Source organism: Micromys minutus (assembly GCF_963924665.1).
Source record: "Micromys minutus genome assembly, chromosome: 6".
In the NCBI taxonomy this organism is placed as follows: Eukaryota; Metazoa; Chordata; class Mammalia; order Rodentia; family Muridae; genus Micromys; species Micromys minutus.
In genome coordinates, this window is record NC_137975.1 from 48,226,062 (window position 1) to 48,249,109 (window position 23,048).

Here is a 23,048-nt window from a genome sequence, read left to right on the forward strand (position 1 = left end):
TCCCACAGTGGACTGGAGCTTCAATTTACAATCAAGGCAACTTCCCACAGATATCCTCACAGGGCAATCTCATCTAAGAAATACCTCGACTGAGACTCCCTTTTTCGGTTACTCTGGGATGTGTCAAGTTGACAGTGAAAGTTAACTGTAGGGCAGTAGATGGTGAGTTTGGTTAGATACTGAGAATATTAAGCATGGGTAAGGGGTTCAGGATAACCCTGGTGAGCAAGGTTATTGGTAGATTTGAATTTTAGGAGCATACCCCAAAATAGGAGCTAGTTGAACAAAATCCAGGGTAAGGTTTAACAGAGTTTGATCAGAATGAAAACCCTGTCACTTCTCATAAACTCAGAAGAGATGGTCAGGCAGAAGAAGCAGTGATGCTAGAGATGGTGAAATAATGTTTCATTGAAGGGCAATGGAATCGTCTGGGGTTCACTGTATATCTAGTTCAGCTTACTTTACAAGCTTCAGTTCAGTAAAAGACCCTGTCTCTAAAAGAGAAGATGGGTGATTCTTGAGGAATGACACTAACATGTTCTCTGACCTCCATGTACATACATGCAGCACCACATACAATATCTGTACACACACACACACACACACACACACACACATACACACACACACACACAAATAATATAGATAGTAACATTAAAATTTCCTAAGCAATCATAGAATTTCTAATTCAAAGTATCCCAATGGGAAGTAAAATAAAATGATACTGATTATAGAGCCTAAGCCATTGGTGTTCTGTTCAGGAAAATTTCCCCTGTACCTATGTGTTCTAAGCTCTTCCCCACTTTCTGTTCTATTAGTTTCAGTTTACCTGGTTTTATGCAGAGGTCTTTGAATCACTTGGACTTGAGCATTTTACAAGGTGATAAGAAAGGGTCAATATTCATTCTTCTGCATGCTGACTGCAATTTGAACCAGCACCATTTGTTGAAGAGGCTGTCCTTTTTCTTTGAATGTTTTTAGTTCTTTTGTCAAAGATCAAGTAACCATAGGTGTGTGAGTTCATTTCTGAGTCTTCGATTCTATTACATTGATCTACCTGCCTGTCTCTGTATCAATACCATGAAGTTATTATCACGATTCATCTATAATACAGCTTGAGGTCAGGGATGGTGATTCCCCCAGTTTTTTTTTTGTTTTTTTTTTTTTTTTTTTTTTTTTTTTTTTTGTTTAGAATAATTTTTTTACTATCCTGGGTTTTTTTTATTATTCCAAATGAATTTGCAATTTGCTCTTTCTAACTCTATGAAGAATTGAGTTGGAATTTTGATGGGTATTGCATTGAATCTGTATATTGCCTTAGGCAAGATGGCCATTTTTAATATGTTGAACCTTCCAATCCAAGAGCATGAAAGAACTTTCCACCTTCTGGAGTCTTTTTCAATTTCCTTCTTCAGAGACTTGAAGCTTTCTCATACAGATCTTTCACTTGCTTGGTTAGGGTCACACCAAGGTATCTTATATTCTTTCTGACTATTGTGAAGGGTTTTAATTCTCTAATTTCTTCTCAGCCTGTTTATCCTTTGAGTAGAGGAAGGATACTAATTTGTTTGAGTTAATTTTATTTCCAGCCACTTTGTTGAAGTTGCTTATCAGCTGTAAAAGTTCTCTGGTAGAATTTTGGGGGTCAGTTAAGTATACTTTCATGTAATCTGCTAATAGTGATATTTTTACTTCTTCCTTTCCAGTTTGTATCTTTTTGAACTCTTTTTGCTGTATGATTGCTCTGGCTAGTACTTCCAGTACTATATTGAGTAGGTAAGTAGATATTAAGGAGTAGTAATTGTTGTTTCCTGCTATTTTTGTTGTTAGAGGTAGACTTATACTTGTGTGCTTTTTTTTCTTTGTGGTTCATTGCAAGAAGATTAATTTCTTGCTTTTCCTAGAGTATAGTTTCCCTTTTTGTGTTGGAGTTTCCATCTATTATCCTTTGTAGGGCTGGATCTGTGGACAGATATTGTGTAAATCTGGTTTTATCCTGGAATATCTTGGTTTCTCCATCTATGGTAATTGAGAGTTTTGCTGGATATAGTAACCTGGGCTGGCATTTGTGTTCTTTTAGGGTCTGCATGACATCTGTCTAGTATCTTCTAGCTTTCATAGTCTCTGTTGAAAAGTCTAGTGTAATCCTGATTGGTCTACCTTTTTATGTTACCTGCCCTTTTTCTCTTACTACTTTTAGTATTCTTTGTTTTTAACACTTGGTATTTTGACTATTATGTGTTGGGAAAAGTTTCTTTTCTGGTCCAATGTATATGGGGTTCTGTAGGATTCTTGTACACTCATGGTCATCTCTTTCTTTAGGTTAGGGAAGTTTTCTTCTATAATTTTGTTGAAAATATTTACTGAGAATTTTAGTTGGGAACCTTTGCTCTCTTCTATACCTATTATCCTTAGGCTTGATCTTCTCATTGTGTCTTAGATTACCTCGATGTTTTGGGTTAGAATCTTTTTGCATTTTACATTTTCTCTGACTCTTGTGTCCATGTTTTCTATGGTATCGTCTGCCCCTGAGATTCTCTCTTCCATCTCTTCTATTTTGTTTGTGATGCTTGCCTCTATGACTCCCGGTGTCTTTCCTAGGTTTTCTAACTTCAGGGTTGTCTCCTTTTGTGATTTCTCCATTGTTTCTACTTCTATTTTCAATTTCTTCACTCGTTTGGTTGTGCTTCCCTGTAGCTCTTTACGTGATTTTTGTGTGTTTTCTGTTTCCTTTATAAGGTCTTCAACATGTTTGTGTGTTTTCTCCTGGTTTTCCTGTACTTTGTTGTGTGTGCTTTTTATGCACTTTTTGAGGTTCTCCATCATCATCATGAAGCACAATTTTAAGTCTAAATCTTATTTTTCTGGTGAGTTGGGATATCTACTATTTGCTGTGTTGGGAGAACTGGGATCTGATGTTACCAGATTGTTTTGGATTCTGTTTCTTAGATTCTTGTGCTTGCCTCTTGCCATCTCGTTATTGGTGATGCTAGGTAATCTTGTTATCTCTGACTGGTTGTCTATCCTGTGGGTCTGTGGGTTTATGGTAACTAGAGGGAGAATACTTCTGGATGTTCTGTTCTCTGGGTTGTCTGTGAGTTCCAATGGTGGTGCCCAGTCCTGATGGAACTGGGCCAGCTCTGGTCTTGGCCCAGAAGTGTCTGTTCCCAGGTAGCACTGCTACTTGAGGCCTGAGATTTCTGTGCAGCCTCTCCCAGGACAGTCAATGGACTCACCATTGGGCTCAGGTGTGAAAGCCCTCAAGTGGCTTATCTGGGTGCCCAGCAATCTGCAGGCAGGCCACCAGGATCTAGCAGATGCTTAGTCCCACAAGGCAAACAGGTGAAGAGAGAGAGCCTTCTGTCTTCCACTGTCTTTATGTATGTCTCCAGCAGAAGTTGTGTCCCAGAATAAAGCAAGTTTCCTCTCTTGAGAATTCTACTTAGATCTATACTTCAATGGTTAATTGAGTTATTTGGGTTTTTTTTGTTTGTTTGTTTGTTTTTTTTTTTTTTGTTTTTTGCCTTAATCAAAAGCTTTATTCCGCAGTGGCCATGTGAATGTATAGATTTGTGGTTGTTTAAGATGCTGAGAGTAAAGAACACCTGAGCACCCAGCTCTAAATAGGGCGTGTACTAAGAACAAAATTTGGAAAAAGCAGCAGCCTAAAAAATGGAAAAAGATTTTATCAAATATATATTTGATAGAGTGTTAATATGAAAAATATACAATGAACTCCAAATTAAGGCAGAGAGTATCATTTGTCTATGGCTGCAAAAATATGTTTAGAAAGCAGTCTGATGCCATATCAGCTTAGCTAAATAACAGCACTCTCTTATCCCCTGCATAGTGTAAGACCTATGATCTGGACACCCGTGGGTTGTCACCATATGCATAGTTCCAGGGATGATTTCTCCCATGGATTTTGCCCCACATCTGAGCAAAAAGTGGTTAGTTGCACCCATTTCTATGGTGCCACTTTTTCCATTGTGGGCACATCTGTGCTGACAGTTTGTCATTATAGTTCATAAAGTTCAACAGTGGGTAAGTCTGCTGATGCTTTTATTCTTCCACAGTGACAATGAAAGCTAGGTTCATTGATAAGTTTGCTGTGTTTAGATCCCACAACTCTGAATTATCTCAGTATGATCCTATGAGATATATTTGAGAACTCTAAGCTGGAAACATCATGCAAACCAATTTTTTTGTCTATAAATATGCAAATTATTTTACCCCTCCCTACCTGGTTTTACCTCCATATTCATCATAATATTCATAATTTATAAATGTGTGGGTGCTGTGGATTCTTCTTTTAACTGGGTCCCTTATGAACAAAATAAAATTATTAATGTATATTATTTTATATATCTTCAACAACTTTGAATTTACAGTTTTGAAAACTGTCATTCCATGGTAGGCATGTTCAAGAATGCATTTTGATAACTGATTTAATATTGAGGGGTGGCTGATAAATCTTCATTGATGGTAAATGGAAACAAATAAGAGCCAAGTAAACAGAGATGATCTGCAGAATATTTTACAATTGAAGTTGCCAGCAGCATTCATGTTTAAAAGAATAGATCACTATCTATGCTGTCATTTTAAAGGCAGTTCTCATATTTTGAATTAAATGCACAGATTCATGGTTTCTTGAAATTAATATTATTATGGAAAATAGCTGGCTATCATCCTGCAAAGTCAAATGATATGTATGCAAATATTTGTTTGCCTTTACCAGAAGATGGCTTGCTCCAAGGATATGACCTCACTCACTGTAGCATCTCAAGAGCCTTCTGTCTCCCAGCATGCAGTATAGACTATAGACTCCACACATAACTGGTGAATGAACAAGCAAAGAGAAGACCAGGATCTGTCTCTCATCTTTGTAGGCATCAAGTCACAGTTTTATCTGGTTTTGAGTTTGGGTACTTCAGAAGCAATGCTTATCATATCCAAGAACGACTTCCAAGCCAGAACACTACTGTGTTAGGGAAGGAGAGTAACTAACTACATGATGGGCTGGATGCTTGCTGTATAGTTGTCTCTGGAAAAACAGAACTGATAAAAGGAACAATTGTTATAAAATATTTGTCAGGTTTGCTTATACCAAATGGAACAATTAGTCCATCAATGGACTAAAGACCTAGAGAATTTTTGAAAAACTCCTGTCTTCATCCAGAAGAATCTGGGTTCTAATGTTAGTGAAAGATGGCAGCAGTGGTGCCAATGAAAGAGTAGATGCTTGGACCAGCAAGATGCAAACACACAAAATGACATATCCCCTTGCAATTCTTTGGAAAGTTCTGCCCACTCTTGGGAAGGATATATTCCATTTAGTTCACCTTCCCAAGACGACCCCTTACTGACTGCCCAGAGGCATGTCTCTTGGTTGATTTTAGTTCCTATCAAGTTGAAAGTCAAGATCAATCACCATATTTACCTTTCTCTTTTCAGAAAGCCACCCTGGAATAGGGAGCACTGCATAAACTATTTGTTTGCTGAGTTTAGAATTAGGACTCAGGAGATCTCCATGGCCTGAGTTCCAGAGGCTTGCCAGCCTGCTAGACTCTTCTGCATCCTGTTTTCAGCTGGTGGTCAGCATGATTTCTGGTCTCATTACTCTTGGATGAACAAAGGGATATGAAAAATACTTATTTTTAAAAAATCTTTCTTTGAGCTCTCTGTATTTAGAAACTACTCTTTGATGTTTATTAATGCATCCATTCCTCAGAGAGTAAAATTGATTAGGCTTTAAGCTTTATATTGTGGTACCCATTATGTTACCATAAATAGAACTTAGCTGCACTTGCTGTTCCTGAGAACTTCGAGTGCAGATTGTTACTTGGAATGTTTTACTTGCCCAGGGAACTGATTGCATGATTACAGGTCACACACAGAAGGTCACATTCATTCTATTTTTTAAGAGGTCTTGGTGGATGCTAAGTACCAATGGCAGTATTCTGCAGATCTGTGTTAACATCATTCCTTAGAGACAGAGCCTCTGCAGGGTAAGACCAGAGTCTGGTACAGTCTCCCAACTTTTTGATTTTTGGTGAAATCCTGTCAGGTACACATGTAAAGTGATCTCTTTCAACTCAAGGAGACCTATCAGAACAGAATTTTCAAGAAAGCCCAGCAGCCACGGAGATAACAATGAAAGGTGAAATGCTGGCTTTTGCATCGTCTCCCCACAGTTTCATTAAAGAGTTCTTCTTCCTGACATGCTGAAGTGCCAAGAAATGTGCCTAAAGGCTTGTCTGTTGGCACCAAAGAGACAAATTCTATTATTAAGTAATAAAGGTGGTCAGAATTCATGGTATAAGATTTGCAGGAAATGGAGAAAAAAAGGAAATGTGCACCATGTAGTGGTTAGCAAACCATCATTAAACTCATAGCTAGCTAGCTAGATGGCCACATGTCCCAAGGGGATAATTTGGAGCAGAGAAGTGGCATGTTCAGATCAACTGGTCATGAGGAAAGCACACTGTGGGACAATGAGGAATAGATGAAGGAATTAGAGGTCTGTGGAGAGGTGTGGGGAGAGAAGGCAGGTTTCAAAGGCAGGAAACCCTGAGGCAATGTGCAGGAGAAGACCTGAAGCTGAAACCCAGTCATTAGTTTAAAGTCACATCAGAAGAATGACAGAAAGTACCAAGACATGCAGGAAAGTTTAGGAAGGCTGTGACTAGCAGTCAGAGCCTGGGGAGCAAAGAGAAGAAGTGTGAGTGGAACCAAATACCGTTGAAGGTTGGGAAGGGGAGGCAAGGCTCTGAGATCTCCTTTGACATAGTGATGCTTGCTGAGAGCCAGTGGGTGAATTTACAAATGGAGAAAGTGGGCAGTTTTGGCTTGCAATTAGGATAGGCAATAAAGAGGAGGAAACAGCAAGGTGATGTATTTTTGCTTTTGATTTCCAGACAGCAGTGAATCGATTGTGGCAATGGGAGACGGCCAGAGAGTGAAAATGCTTTCAGAGCACAAGTAGTAGAGAGGGACCTGGTCGCAGAGGAGACAGAGAAGGATGGGGTGGCAGATACGCTATCATCATGTGAGAGAGGAGGTCTTTCTTTTAGACTGAAGGTCAGGATTGACAGCTATAAAGTAATCACACACAGCAGCACGTGCTCTCTGAAACAGGCAGCATGATTGAATGCGATGTTAGGAGGGCAGTGAGTGGGCAAGACACTAGGAGGACTGGATGTGCAGAGTGGCCACTGAGAGAAATGAGGCTTGAAGTAGAATTGCTAAGACACACAGAAGGCGTGACCAATTGGACACCATGGATTTATCAAGTCAGCAGCCCTACAGGCGTCCGTCCAGGGATATCTTTGGTAGGAACTTTATTTCTTCAGTCACTTTCTTTGCAACGAGTGGGGAGATGTCCGTGGAGGGAGCTATCATGGCTGCTGGCAATATGTGACAGTGTGACAAATGCCTCAGATGCATAGCAAGACAGGCTTGCTCAGGGACAGGTGGGCAGGGATGGGCCATTTTGCAGAGGAATATTGCCAGAGGGAACAGTTGGTGTCATCTCAGCTTGCTGTTCGGAGTGAGAAGATTTAAAAGCCAACTTAGTCTTCAAGTTCTAGCACATCTTCAGGGGAGAATCACAGTGCTACTTAAGACACATATCCCTTAGTGGCAGAGGCAGAAGAATGGGGAGGGTACTTGGTGTGTAGTTTAGTAATGAATACATACACTCATTATTTTCTGTTTGCTGCACTTTTGTATATCAGAGGTTTTCATCTGAAAATTACAATGAACTGGATTATACAACAATAAAGAGCATACTTTTTATGATCTTTGCTGTTGTGTAATAAAGAACAACTTGGAGCATAGAAACAGAAATTATACTTGGAGCTTGCAGAGTCGGTTTGTAATGACAGTGCTCAGATCACATTGAGCGATAGTGCCAGATTAATCATCTCATTTAAAATGAAGTCCTTGTAGGAGATTGTGCTGTCATTTACTTCTGTGGCTATTTCTGTGGCTTGCAATAGCCAGGTCTGTTTCACCTTTACCCTGGTCCTTTGGGTTGGACCATTCTGAGTAGATTTCTGGAAAGGCTTATACATCAGCCCACAGTTGACTCATAGCAGTCTCTTGTTTTATCGTGTTTCTGATTCAGACTTTGGTGTTCCTGTTTTCCTCATGGCTGCTCCTTTCTCTGTTCCCTTTGATTTATTAGACAGTTAACCTCCTAATCAGATGTTAAAGAAGGCTCATCTTAACATCCCCTTGAGGCTGCCTGTCAACCTTTAAGATGGATCTGTTTGTTGGTCATGAGTTTTCCCATGTTTTTCTCAGTTCTACAGAGGTTTCTGGTTTCCTTACCCCAGGGAAAGGTAGAGGACAGGGAAGAAACTGAAGATTTCAAAAGAAAAAAAGAGATAGAGAGAGACAGATGGCAAAGGGAACTAACTTCAAGACCCTTTGCCTGTACTTTTGGGATTGAGTCACTCCCTGCAGAGCAAAGTATAGGTAGCCCCAGTGAGGATAGAATCGGCTGACCAGAAGACAAAGTTCAACAATGAGTTTAAAGCAAGACCCCAACAGTCTTTTCATATACAGCCCTGTTTAATCCTGTTAGCTGTTTTACTGGAAATAATTAAGAAAGAGAAACTCTCCTGCTGAAAGTAAAGGCCAAAGGAAAGGTCAGCCTCACTGATTCCAAAGACCCCCTTTGCTTCTTCAGTCTCTGCCCTGTCATCTCTACTCCATATAAGATACTCTTGTGTGAGTTTCACACAGTCTGCCTGGTTTATACCTGGGCAAAGCTATTCTGTTTTTATTAAGAAAAATATTCTCTAGTTTAAGGGAAGGTGTAAGTGACAATTCTATCAGTGCCTGGTTGTCACCGGATCACAATTGAGCATTCCGAAGCCATCATAATTCAAAGCACTGCTGGCTGGGTAATTCACTTCATTAACGGTGCTGTCTGAATAAAACACACAACAAATTAGAAATAAACAAATGCTTGGGAGTGCAACACATTTGAATAGCTCAAGAAGGGCTGCTGGAGAAAGGAGAGGTGGGAAGGATGAAGCAGGGGAAAGGAATTGTATTGGGACTCATAGAGAGTTTTTTTTATCAAATGTATTATTATTGTGTGTTTGTGTGTGTGTTTGTGTGTGTGTGTGTGTGTGTGTGTGATGCACACATACTGTGAAGGTCAGACAACAACTTAAGGGAAACAATTCTTTCCAACTCATGTTCCAAGAATTGAAATCAGGTCTCAAAGCTTGAAGCCATTTCGCTGGCCCTTGGTGAGATTTTGTGAACCCATAGGTAAGACACAGCCAGTACTTTTAGGAAGCATGCCTGAGAAATATTATTGAGTTAGCCATGCATCTATCTTGCTTATTTCTTTACCTTCGTGCCTACTTCTCTATCACTCTTCAAGCCCAGTGCGTCAAGAAATCCTGTCCGTCTTGACTCCAGAAAAGATCTCAGATCTGTTTGCTTGTCTCTTTCTTGGTGGATCCAGGCGCAGTGTGCTTACACCGTGTCCACGACCTTCCCTGTGTGCAGGAATCAGTTACTGAGCATGCTTGTGTCCACAAGATTTGTTATTTCAGAGTCAGTCAAACAACGTGAATGCATTCATAGAGCTCATTATATGCAAGAGTCCATTGCCTTTGTCCTGATGCTGATGTTTGGTTTGCTACTGTTCCACCTCTGATTTTCTGAGTCCATAAAAGCAAACACATGGGGCTCATATATCAGAACTATTACAACAGTCAGAGGCTGGACCCACCTGTGTCCTTTATGGAGAAAACATTAATTTCCTGTGTCTCTAGGCTTCTCAACCAAGACGGCTGTTCTCTAAAGGGTATTTACATGCAACAATTAAAACCACTTATTTATTATATATACTGGCTTGAAAATACAAAAAAAGAAAAAGTGGAAATACAATGCCTCCCGCATGGATTTCTTTTCAGCTTAACTTTATAGCATTATTTTGAAAATTTAGATCCATCAGAGGTAAAAATATCAATTTCCTTTCCCAGGGAGAAATTCAATAATGGACTAAATTCCAGGCTTAGTTTGGATACAGCCCTTATCAATTAAATCTGATTTTTATTAATAATATCTTACATAGTTTGATATTAAATCAATTCTTTTCCACCCTCTTTCCTGAAACAGCACATATCTGGATGAGAAGACACCCGAAATGTCAGAGAAATGCAAAACCCTGCAATATAGTTTGAACTCTTTATCTAACAAAACGAGACGGTAAGTTTCTCTCTTCACAGTTAGTTTTAAGTAAGTGTTTTGTATTCAAAGCATATTCGAAATGATTTGGAAAATAAAGCCTGGATCTCTTCAGGCTTGATTCGGCTCCAAGAATGTCCCCCTAGCTGAGGAAGATGAAGCCGGAGAACAGTGCAGATCAAGGTCGTTCCTGGCTGTGGGACTCTGCCCTAGATTGACATTCACTATACTCTATGTGTTCTGGCTAAAATTTAAAGCCTGCACACCCTTCCAAAAATTTGATGTGTGTTTGAGGCATTATCCTTGGAAAATGCTCCCTTGCACAAAATTTTGCTTATGGCTTCAGGTTAATAGTTTACCTCTGGCCCCAGCTGTGGCTCGCCCATCACTGACTGGCGTTTACAATCTTGTAGTTTTCAATGATCCACTACATCCCCTTCTTCAAACTAGGAAGAAGGCACACCAACATGTCTGCACTCTATGTATGGAAGAGTTGTTGGCAGCCTGAGGTTCTGATATCTGAGGCACTGCTTAGATAGTAAAAACCTAGGAGGCTTGGACTGAGGCTCTGCCTGTGAAATGGGGACATGTTTGTTAGCTCCCTGAAGGAGGTTGGGCACTTATCTCAAGCCATAGGAACACACACAGGGCCCGAGCTTCAAGCCCAGGATTACTAAAAGGATACAAGGGGATGTGTGGGGAGTGGGGAGGGCCAGAGAATCTTCTGAAAGAAAGTGTTCAAAATTTCATTTGCTGTCTGATTGGCTGAGAACAGGAGAAATTGGCAAGAGACAGAGCTGATTTTCTCCTAGGCATCTGTTCAAGAGACTGACCCACAGCCTTCTTCCTTCTTCATGCTTTCCTCCTGGGCTTTATGCTAATACCCCCTTATTGCTTTTCAACTGTGAAAATGGTGCTGATAGAGGAAGGGATTGGGCAGGTAGTTCATGTTCTCTTTCCCGAGTGTGTGGGAGTCTGACATGAGAAAAGAAGCCAAGAAGTAGGTAGACTGGTCCAGCCTGCTTTGCAACTGTACCTTGGGACAAGCCAGTTTAGGACTTCTATTAAATGCTTTGAGCTCCTAGCAGACTGCTTCCTGACTAAGCTAGAGCTATGTGCTTCCCAGCATGCAGAAGGGAGGTGCCCTTGGAGAATGTTCTGCAGGCTCTTCACTTTCTTTATGCAACAGGGAGCTGTTTCACAACGAAGGCCTGCAGCTCACATAGAGACATAGAAACGTCATGGACTGATCTAGACTAAGTCTACCTGGGGAAAGCAGGATCACCATGGTAGCCCTTGATACCCCATACCTCTCTATGTTTTGTCTGTGCCTCCTGACTACCTGGATCCTTGAAATCACTGGAAAGCGCAACAATGTTATGTGGGCTCTGATCTGAGTCAATCCAGTTGGACAACCTAATCCTGCACAACAGATGGACTATTAGGGACTTATCTTCTTTTTCTTCAGATCCAGATAATTAGGGATAAGCTTGCAAGAGAAATCTCCTGTATTATGTGGCCTTCACTGCCACACCTGATGGTCTGTTCCCGTGTCTAGTCCTTTATTGCTCCCCAAATTTTGGCTGCCTTTGTTCAGAAGGGTGAGCCTTCACAGTCTTCCTCTGCAGACTCTAGAATGTTTTAGTGTTTATTTGTTGGATCTGAGCACAAAGGATCACGTGTAATAGATAAAGAAGAGTGAGGGAGAAAAAATATGCCCATCATACAAGGCCAGTCTGGGTTTCCAGGTTAACTGCAACACATCATTCGCAAGACGATGGGCATGATTTTTTATGACTATCCATCCATCTATCTCTTTTTCTCTCTTTCTTCCTCCCTCCCTCTCCACCTCCCTCTTCCTCTTTTGGCTCAGTGATATATTGTTAATAGTCCTTGTAATCTGACCTCAGTCTTGTGAGTAATCTCATAGATGGATTGGACAGATTCGATAATGCTTCTCACCTGTGCAGTCACTCACAGGACTCAGGCGGCGCATGCATTGCAGGTGGCACTTCAAATCTGGTTACATCCTCTCCGAACTACTGTCTTGTTTTGAGGCCCTTGGCTGTTACAAGGTTTTGGTTTAGCTTTTCGGGGAGGCTCTCCATTCTAACCTCTTGTAGCTCCCTTCACACATTAGACACGTGACATCAAGAAACATGACAGATGAACCTGGAAAACAATATTCTTTACTTGAGCGCGCCCTGCAGAAATCTGTCTACTCCTTTCCCCAAACATATGCCAGCATGTGGCCCTCGCCTCTGGCTGTCTTTCTCACCGACATTGTCCATGTGCTCCCCTTAAGGTCTTCAACAGAAGGATGATTAGCTTCTGCACATCCTGGCAAGGCACTGAGTCAGCATGGAGAAATTCTCTAATGTTCTAACCCGACGAGGGATGTCTGACAATGCTTGGTGTGCAAGGACAGACGGTTAACTGCAGCATGCTAATGAGATGCCCAGGACCATGCTCTCCTGGGCATTTTCTCAGCTTTGTCCTGTTGTTTGGGGTTTGTTGCTGAGACCTTTTCCATAGCTGTTCTTCTAGGGCTTGCCTTCCCATTATACAAACAATTTTCGATTAGCTCATATAATTAGCCTGCACTAGTATTCTGTGCAGGGAAGGTCTAGAGAGAGCAGGCGCCAATGGCCCACTGCTAGGAAAGTGTTATTCTGGCACACGGGAGACTCATTTTTTTTCAGTTGTATTGTCTATTGTCAGGAATTGTGAGTTCTACAACCAGGAGACAATTAGGAAACATGCAGGGGACAATTGGGAAAGCCATTCAGTGTATGGTGATAAAAAATAAAAAAAGCAATTTCATTTTCTTAGAAATAATTATTTAGCTCTATTTTTGTCATGGTCTGTTAAAGACTTAGAATTTTCTCTTTCATTGGGTGATTTGTCCCTTTCAGGTTGCTAAAATAGGATTTAGGAGACAGAGTTTCAGTGGGAGAGAAATAGCACTCTTTTTTATTTCTGCCTAGTGTTGACTACATTTTTGAATAAAAGAACAATTAAGCAGTAGAATTAGGACAATCAGTAGAATAAATCTTATGCATGGCAATTTTCCTTCACTGTCTCTCTCTCTGTCTCTCTCTGTCTCTCTGTCTCTCTGTCTCTCTGTCTCTCTCTTTCTCTCTCTCTCACTCTCTCTCTCTCTCGTGTGTGTGTGTGTGTGTGTGTGTGTGTGTGTGTGTGTGTGTTACATATGCTCATTGATGAGGTTGTGTGGACAGGTGCAAGCATGCAAGAGCCTGTCTGTGAAGGGCAGAGGTTGAATGTCTTGTAAATCCCTCTCCATTTTCAGTCCTCAACTAGGTCCCTCCCTAAGCCTGAAACTCATTGACTTTGCTAGCCAGTTTGTTTGGTCACCATGCTTCAGGTCTGGCTGTCTTCTCCTCTCCTTTCAACTGGGTTCAGACACAGAACGTCTCACTTGCCTTGTAGATGCATTCTGAAGACCAACCACGCTGTGCTTACTCAAAAGACACTTTTCCCTCATCTCCCAACTCCTAGATTCTTTATTCTCTGTTTAAAATCTTCATCTCCAAGGGGAGAAGAGTCTTAATTTTAGTTCTGTCTCTGATACCTGTGCATGAATTAGGTACTCCTAATTCCATAAACATTTATGAAAATTCCATAAACATTTATGGAATAAGAAAGTGAAGCCACTTTCTATTCCATATAATGTGTAAGTAGTAAAAATTATCATCAGTCAATCCCTAAGTTTTAGCTCTTTTGATGACGCTTTTTTTTTTTAATGTGACTACTTCTGTCATTTTGGGCTTATGCTTTTCTGAGGTTGAATTTCTAACTGATCCTGTGATCCTACCTGTTTCCACAGGTTTCTTCAGTATAATCCTTTTCACTCGGTTGTTCCTTTCTACGCAACAGCAATATTAAACTGCATTAAAAGTGAAAAGTTATCATTGTTAGTTTGCCCATGTCTCATTATGACAAACTTATTATTTACAATTTTTGCTCGTATATTTATAAAAACACTTGTATGGATATTCAAGTTGTCCACTGCGGTCTTCATTGCTTCAGATAAATGAAGTCACTTACCTCAGAGCAGTTGCTTCAAAGCTACTGGTGAAGTGGAGTTTAATTGTCCCTTTCCTTGGTTTCTCTGCCCTATTGTGTGTATTCAGATTTTATCTGCTGTAACCAATACCAAAGACAAGTCAGCTTATGAAGAGAAAAGATATTTTCTGGTACTAGAATCCTAGATAATTTTGTATATGATCAGACAGATATGAAGCTCTCAGGCCTCTGGTAGAAAGCAGCATACTATGATATGTTTACCACATGGCTAGAATGCAAACCCAAGAGATTCCCACAATCCTCTTCAAAGGCTCACCTCCAGTATCTGAAACCTTCTTACCAAGCCTTACTTAGTGGAAAATGGGGGCAAGCCTTCCACATATGACTTTTGAGGGACAGTTAACACCCAAATGCGAGCAATTTTGAACAATCTATTTTTCATGAGTTCAGGACGTCATTCCCAAATTAGAGTTATACTATTTAGTCTCCACTGTCTGGTCAGAATGATGAACTGCCCTAGTGAAATCGCTCAGAACTCAATGCCTTAGTGCAGAACTTTTACTGTCCACACACTCTGCTCAGTGTTCCTTCCTGATGAGGAAACTCCCTCAGGCGTATTTCCCACTGAATACTGACTCAGGGATTCTTATAGTCATCTCTAACAGTCAGTGCATGGGAAGACAAAGTGAAATACCATACTCTACACAGTTTACAGGAGACTCCAGCCATACTCACTCACACGCTGCTGACTGCTTTGAATCAGCAGACTGTGACTGCTGTTGATGTGACCTTGGTGTTTGGGATACAGTGTCTGTCTGGGCAGCTGTTTTCAGCCAAAACTTGAGGCTATGGAATAGAATACTGTCAGGCAAAATCAACCAGGCATCTCTCCTCCAGATGTATCTAGTAGCTTTACCATTCTAATCATCCTATTAATCATACGCCTTGTCTTAGTTGGATTTCTGCTACTGCATTGACATACCATGACCACAAACAAGTTGAAGACAAAAGGGTTTATTTGGTTCACACTTGCATATCACTGTTCAACTTTGAAGGAAGTCAGGACAGAAACCCAAACAGGACAGGAACCTGGAAGCAGGAGCTAATGCAGAAGCCATGGACGGGTGCTGCTTAATGGCTTGCTCAATGTGGCTTGCTCAGTCTGCTTTCTTACAGAACCCAGGACCGCAAATCAAGGGATAGCACCACCTACAATGGGCTGGGCTCTCTTCTGTCAATCACTAATTAAGAAAATACCCTATAGTCTTGCCTACAGCCTGATGGTATGAAGGCATTTTTTAAAATTGATGTTCCTTTCTCTCAGATGACTAGCTTGTGTCAAGCTGACATAAAACTAGCTAGCACAGGCCCCTTAAATTGTCTCTTCCAATGAAAAGACATAGTTCTTTTACATAACAGCTTAGGTGGGGGATGTAGCTCATTGGCAGAGTGTTTGCCTAGCATGCCCAAGAAACTCTGGGTTTGATCCCTGCAGCACATAAAATTGGGAGTGGCGATCGTAACCCCAGCACTTGGAGGCAGAAGCAGGAGAATGAACGTTCAAGATTCTTCTCAGTTCCACAGGAAGTTTGAGGCCTCGGATAGAGACCTTGTCTCCAAAACCAAACAAAACAAAGCCGAAACAACAACAAAAATCAAACACAGAACAAACAAACAAACAAACAAACCAAAATCAACCAAACAGCTTGCACAACACACACACACACACACACACACACACACACACACACACTAAGCTAGCAAGATGGATGAGTCGTTAAGAGCAATGTCAGCTCTTTAAGCAAGTTTTGGTTCAATCCCGAGAAAACACATGGTGACACACATTATTTGTAACTCAGTCCCAGGTCTAACACCATTCTCTTTTCTCCAAGGGCACATACGAGGAACACAGACATACATGCAGGAAAAATACCCACACACATAAAATAATGAAGTAAAATAAAATTTTAAAACAAAGAGAAAGTGTAAGAGTGATCTTCTACATCTTTCGAATCCTTGAGCCTTTTATATAGTACCTCTGCTGAAAGGATTAGAGGTCTTCTTCTTCAGATGTGAGTGTAAGCCCTCCCCCTGTAACTTTCTGCAAAATCATTAAAGCGTGAAAGGCCCACTTTGTATTCAGACAGTTTTCCTGGGTGAGGTACAATGCTCAGAATTGTGATTCGGATCCTCTGTCTGGCACGGTTGGTCTGTGACCATTCCATAGACAACTTAGTCAGTCTATATGTTACCATCACATGCCATTGTGTGTTCAATTACAACAGAGTTTCCTTAAAGATCTCTTCTTCGTGGGGCAGTATATAGGTGTTCCTTAAGCAGTCGCTGCATTGCAGGTGACACGTGAAGTGGATTGAAGACTGGCCCTAAAACCTTGTCATTCTTTATTACCCTGGAGAGAACAGCATGACCTGAATTACTGTGTGAAAAGGGATGGTGTAAATCACAGCAGACCAGTCAGAGTATGAGCATTGCACTTGACAGCCTGCTAACAAAGCAAGGATTTCTAAATCTCAGGTTGCCTTGTAGAAGACAAGATTTTTAGTCATTTGCAAGATTTTCTGGGCCTAGAATGATGAATGACATGTGTCCCTTCAACTTTAAAGTTGCTTTGGAAGGTGACAAAGCACACTTTTGGCTCTCTGTTCTTCTTTCTGTTCAGCATTCAAGAACCCCAAGTTGTAGCATGTCTTCTGGTCATTGGTGAAGAGAAATGGGTCAGAAAACAGCAAGTGAACACCAGAAAGCTTACCAATGACCAGAATATCAAACACATATCTCAAGATACTGGAAAGATAGCTCACTGGTTAAGAGTACTAGCTGCTTCTTCAGAGGACCCAAATTTGGTTCCTGGTACCCATGTTGGGCAGCCAGCAATGGCCTGTCACTCCAGTTCCAGAGGATCTAATGTCCTCTTTTGGCTTCTGCAGGAACCTGCACACATGTGCAGATGCTCTCAAAACAGAATCCAGACTTCACATATCTCCCAGAAGCCAGAGCAAGGGATGCTTCTACTGACATCAAAATTTATGTTGGAAGGCATGTGCGCTGGTTCTAACATCTGTGACATTTTTCTACACTTGCAGCAAAACACAGTTCTCCAACCCTATTCACAGGGCTTTTAATGACACACTGAATCTTCATGAGAACAAGAACACAAACAGTCACAACTTAAGAGCTTGAAGCAATCATTTCTTAAGCTATTTAACCCATATTAAGTGTTCGGTTGTAGTACATTTGTTTATTGTTGGGGGGGAAAGAGATTATGGCTTATCAGCTGACCTAGCTAAGAAGAGTAAAAATGGCATTTCTCCCCTCCAGGCCTGCAAACGTGTGTGTGTCTGTGTGTGTGAGTGTGTGTGTGTGTGTGTGTGTGTGTGTGTGTGTGTGTGTGTCTGTGTGTCTGTGGTTTTCTGATGTTGAAAGATAACCACTGTAACGTCAAGTCCCTCCATCAATACTCAGTCATAGTTGCTTGCTGTCATTTCCACAATGCAAACTTTCTTGTTTTAAGTATTTGTATTCAGAAAAGAATAACTGACCTAGTTAAGGTCGATTGTGTATTCACATCAGTCACTTGATAAGAGCCTTTAGTGGGAAGACTATGACAACAGAAATGATCACATGTAAAGTCACTGGGAAATAATTAGAACTAAAATAACTACAAAAGAAACAAATGTTAGTTTTCAAAATCTTGCATTGTATCACTTACATACTACTTGTGATAGTCAGATCTCTAAGATAGTCACAACAGTCATTTTAGTGGCACCTGCCCAATTCTCAGTACCTGCTGACCCATGGATCCAGTTAGTTCAAGACAGGATGGGTGACTTTGTAGGCTGTGACCTCTGCCTTGCTGCCTTCTGATTGTTTGATGAGAAAGTTGGCTGCCATGCCATGAAGACTTGGGATAATGGTTCTCATGCAAGGACCTACCACCTACTATCAAGGGATCTTGTCAGCCATGTGAGAGAGAGGCTTGGCAGTCAATCACTGAGCTCCAAACAACAACCCAATGAAAGATGATGCATAGCCACTCAGCTAAGCTGCTCACGAATTTCTGATCTGTGCAATCATAGATGTTGATTATGTCATTCATTTATTTATCTATTTATCTATTGTTTTCAAGATGGGATTCCTTTTTGTAGCCTTAGTTATCCTAGAACTAGCTCTAGCTATGTAGACCAAGCTGGCCTTGAACTCACAGAGATCTGCCTATTACTACCTCCCCAGTGCTGGGACTAAAGACCACCACCACTTGCCTTTATTATTTTAAATGACTAAGGTTTATATTAATTGACCATGTATTCATAGACAACCAGTTAATTTCTCGGTTCACAGTGGTTTGTATCATATTTTCATCATGACAATAGTTATTATGATTATGGTCAACAGCAGTGATAACCACAACTTCCTATTTGGGCTCTCCTACTGACCAGCTATTTTAAATGCTTGAAGTCATTCTCCAGAGTAGATTTTATTATTGAAAACCCATGGATGTGATCAATCAGCTCCAACTGCTTCACTAGCTAACAGACTATCAGCTACTGTAGCTGAGCCAGGATTGGTTTGTGTAGGTTTTGTTCTTAACATCTTTATGGTGCCACTCACGGTGAGCAGGCTCACAACTCACATATTTTAACAGAGAAAGGCATTTGATTTTATAATGAAGCAATGCATCTGAAATGCTTTATTCATTCATTTCATCTTTCATACTTTTTTCGCTTACATTTCTATAAAGTAACTACGTTGGTGTGGTATTAATTACCTACATCGATATAGTATTAACTACATTGTCATGGTATTATGGCATGGAGTTGCTCTTGCTGCAGCTTGGGTAGTCAGGTGCCTTCTATTGATTAGAATACGGTTGTTTGTCAGTTATCACCATGGTTCAGAATTAATATTTGGGACTATGTTTGAGTCAGAGACACATAGAGAGATGTTTTCAGTCTGTATAATGTTAGTATGCCTTCTTGGGGGCTTTCTCAAAATAAATGTGGTTAAGAGCTCCTGAGAAAGGAACATGTCTATAAAGACTTTTTTAAACATTGCAGTGCCGAGTGTTGAATCCAGAGTCTTAGACCGGTAATCTACCATTTATCCACTTTTTTCTCAGTTCACAGTATATTAAGATAGTTAACTCGTTAAACATGTTCCCAGCACATTGGTTTTTCTTCTTACTTTTGAAGATTTCTCTTTATTTGCCTTCACTTTGGACACTCAGTGTGTCCTGGGATCGGAGTGGTGGATCACATCTTTTAACCCAGCATGCAAGAATTAGAGACATGCAAGTCTATGAGTTTGAGTCCAGCTTGGTCTATATAAAGAAATTTAGACAAGTGGGGGATGTATAGTGAGACCCTATCTCAAAAGCAAATCACATCAAACAAATAAACAAACAATCAAAACTACCATCACCAACATCACCAATAACAAGCAACCAGCCAAAACCAAAACAGAACAAAACCAAACCAAACACAAAATCAGAACAAACCCAACACGTTCTCCACTGATTGGACTTCAGTCACTCTTCAGACATCCCTCACCTCACTCTTATTTCTGGCTTCTCAGTCCTGGCACCGTCTCAGGTTTATAACCTTGGAATTATGCTCAGCTCTTCTCTTTTTATAACAGCACATTCAACTTGCCATTCAAATTTCATGGCCACCACCACACCACATCCAGAAACTAGAGGCTTCTTATCCCTGTGCCCACCACAGTTCAAGCCTCCTTCATCTCTCCTTTAATTATTCCTTCACTTCTTCCACCCTTAGGGATTCTTAACAAATACAACAGAGAAACTATTTCTTTTAAACAAGATTAGATGTATTTGCTTCTGATACTTCAAATTTCACTCAAAATGAAAGCCAAGGTTTCATATAGGCTACAAGAACCTTTTCTTTACAAAAGTTTTAAATACACACACACACACACACACACATACACACACACACACACACACACACACACACACACACACATATATATATATATATATATATATACATAATATGTATATATTCTGCACCAGTAATAGTAGAACAAAGCCATAGAGTGCTAAGAAAATGATGATGCATAGTCAGATAATGATTAACACAATATGTGGTTAGATTTTAACATTCATAGTTTTGTTTAATAATAAGTCACAAAATGGGGAGTAGATATATATAGAAAGAATGTTTCTACACATTGCAATAAACATAGTATAAATATGAACCTGATTTTGGTCTTAAGATGGTAAAATAATTAAAGTCATTAGGATTTGCATTTAGATTAGACAATTCATCCCAAGGCAAGAATGCTGTAAAGGAGGAATGAACAGACAACAACCAAAGAAAAAAAAGTCATAAAACAGACAGCAAGCATGTATAATAGCAACCATGTAATGCCACTCCATTTAAATGGAGCAGAGATTGTCAAACTGGGATTAGAAGATACCATACAACTTTCTATTGTCTATGAAAGATATACATAAAACAGACTGAAAGAAATAGATGATGCCATCCTAATAGTTTTAGAGGTATCAGACAAACTTCACCATTTTTGGAGACCAGATCTCCTAATGTAGCTCTGCATAGGCACAAACTTACAATCTTCCTGCCCCAGCTATCTGACTGTTGTGTTTGCAACCACATTCACTGCAAAACAGTCTTTTAAAACAAAATCAGTTAATGAATAAAGACAAAGATTTCTTAATGACCAGAAGACCAGTCTCTCATCATTATATGACAATTACATCTAATTAGATATACCTATAATTCCAGATCATGAAAGTACATGAAGCAAGCGCTGGCTGTGTCACTCTGAGTAGAGGACCTGCCTAGCACAGTTACTACGTAGCATTTAGTGACATAGAAAGAAGGTCAACCATAGTAAGTGGAGCTGGACATTGTGGTTTATGTCTGTAATATCAACACTTTCAAGGTTGAGGCAGGTGAGTTTCTGTGAGTTTGAAGCCAGCCTGGGTTGGATAGGGAATTATAGGACGCTGTCTCAGAACTGCACCTTTCTCTGCCAATAGGAAGACGTCGATGCTTTACTTTCACTGGTAGATGGACAAGTCAAAGAGAAATGCACGCTCAAAGAACACTGTAAACAAGGTTGAATCGATACCTGTGAATCCCTGACCACAAAAAAAGCATACCTCCTCAAAGTAACGGGAACAGTGCTGCGTCACTAATAAAGATCAGCAGACTTAAAACACAAACAAAACAAAACAAAAACAAAAACCTAGTGCACTAGCTCATCCTAGTGGAGGGAGACTCAAATTCAATAGCAGAAGAAATGATTTTTGAAAATTTACAAATATGTGACATTTAAACAACATTTTTCTTAATGCCTGATACACCCAAGAGGAAATTGATACAGAAACAAGCCATATTTGTCATGAATTAAAATGAAGAAATAACCAGTTTATGGAGAGAAAGAAATGATGGGGCAAAGGAGCAAGGATTTCTCTGAGAGGTTGACACAAGCACTGTGAACTTATTTTTTTTTAACTTTTAAACAACTTTATTTTACAAAACAAAGATAAATGTTCAGATTTTAAACATTTTTTGCTTAAAATTATACATTTTTGTCAGTACTTTTTTTTCCAATTTTAACATAGTTTTTACATAAAACTATATGAATATATTTTTTAGTCAGTACTTGATTTTTTTCAAGGTTTGATAGTATGCCTTGAAAACTTAATAGTTACAATGAGCATAAAGTACATGTAAAACAAAATGTAACATGGAAATAGTTAAAGTTTTCTTGTTTTGTAACTATTTTTTTGTTTTGTTTTGTTTTCTATATTTCTTGGACTTCATACAGTCTGTGAGTTGTTTCTGGCGGAGTGTAAGCCTCTGGGGTTAGCATCCCACTGTCAGTTACTGCATATTATGTCTGTTCTTTTGTGACTGGGTTATCTCACTCAGGATGATCTTCTCTAGATGCAGCCATTTTCTTAAGAATTTGGTTAAGTCATTGTTTCTGGTGGCTGAGTAGTATTCCATTGTGTATATGTACCACAATTTTTGTATCCATTCGTCTTCTGAAGGACATCTGGGTTCCTTCCAGCTTCTGGCTATTATAAATAGAGCCGCTATGAACATTGTGGTGCGTATATCTTTGTTGTGTATTAAAGTGTCTCTGGGGTATATGCCCAGAAGTGGAATAGCTGGGTCTTCAGGTAGTACTATATCCAATTTTCTGAGGTATCGCCAGACAGATTTCCAGAGTGGTTGTATTAGCTTGCAACCCCACCAACAGTGGAGAAGTGTTCCTATTTCTCCGCAGCCTCGCCAGCATCTGCTGTCATCTGAGTTTTGGATCTTGGCCAATCTGACTGGTGTGAGGTGGAATCTTAGGGTTGTTTTGATTTGCATTTCCCTGATGGCTAAGGATGTTGAGCACTTCCTCAGATGTTTTTCGGCCATTCGGTGTTCCTCAACTGAAAAAGATTTGTTTAGCTCTGTATCCCATTTTTTAATAGGGTTATTTGATTCTCTGGTGTCTAGCTTTTTGAGTTCCTTGTACACCTTAGATATTAGGCCTCTATCTGATGTGGTGTTGGTAAAGATCTTTTCCCATTCTGTTGGTTGCCGTTTTGTTTTCTTGACGATGTCCTTAGCCTTACAGAAACTTTGCAATCTCATTAAGTCCCATTTGTTAATCTTTGACCTTAGAGCTTGAGCCATTGGTGTTTTGTTCAGGAAATTTTCTCCTGTGCCTATGTGTTCTAAGGTTTTCCCTACTTTCTTGTCTAATAGTTTCAGTGTATC

At 40.0% G+C, this 23,048-nt stretch overlaps 1 protein-coding gene across 1 annotated transcript in view; it reads left to right on the plus strand.

The window, feature by feature from the left end:
• ST8SIA6 (ST8 alpha-N-acetyl-neuraminide alpha-2,8-sialyltransferase 6) overlaps positions 1-23,048 on the plus strand; it is a gene marked incomplete at both ends in the record, with an annotated part of 126,527 nt that overhangs the window by 53,186 nt on the left and 50,293 nt on the right. Inside the window, one exon of the mRNA XM_080918487.1 lies at positions 10,147-10,236. Within this exon, the coding sequence (XP_080774613.1) occupies positions 10,147-10,236 (90 nt within the window). The remainder of the gene's footprint in view (positions 1-10,146; positions 10,237-23,048) is intronic.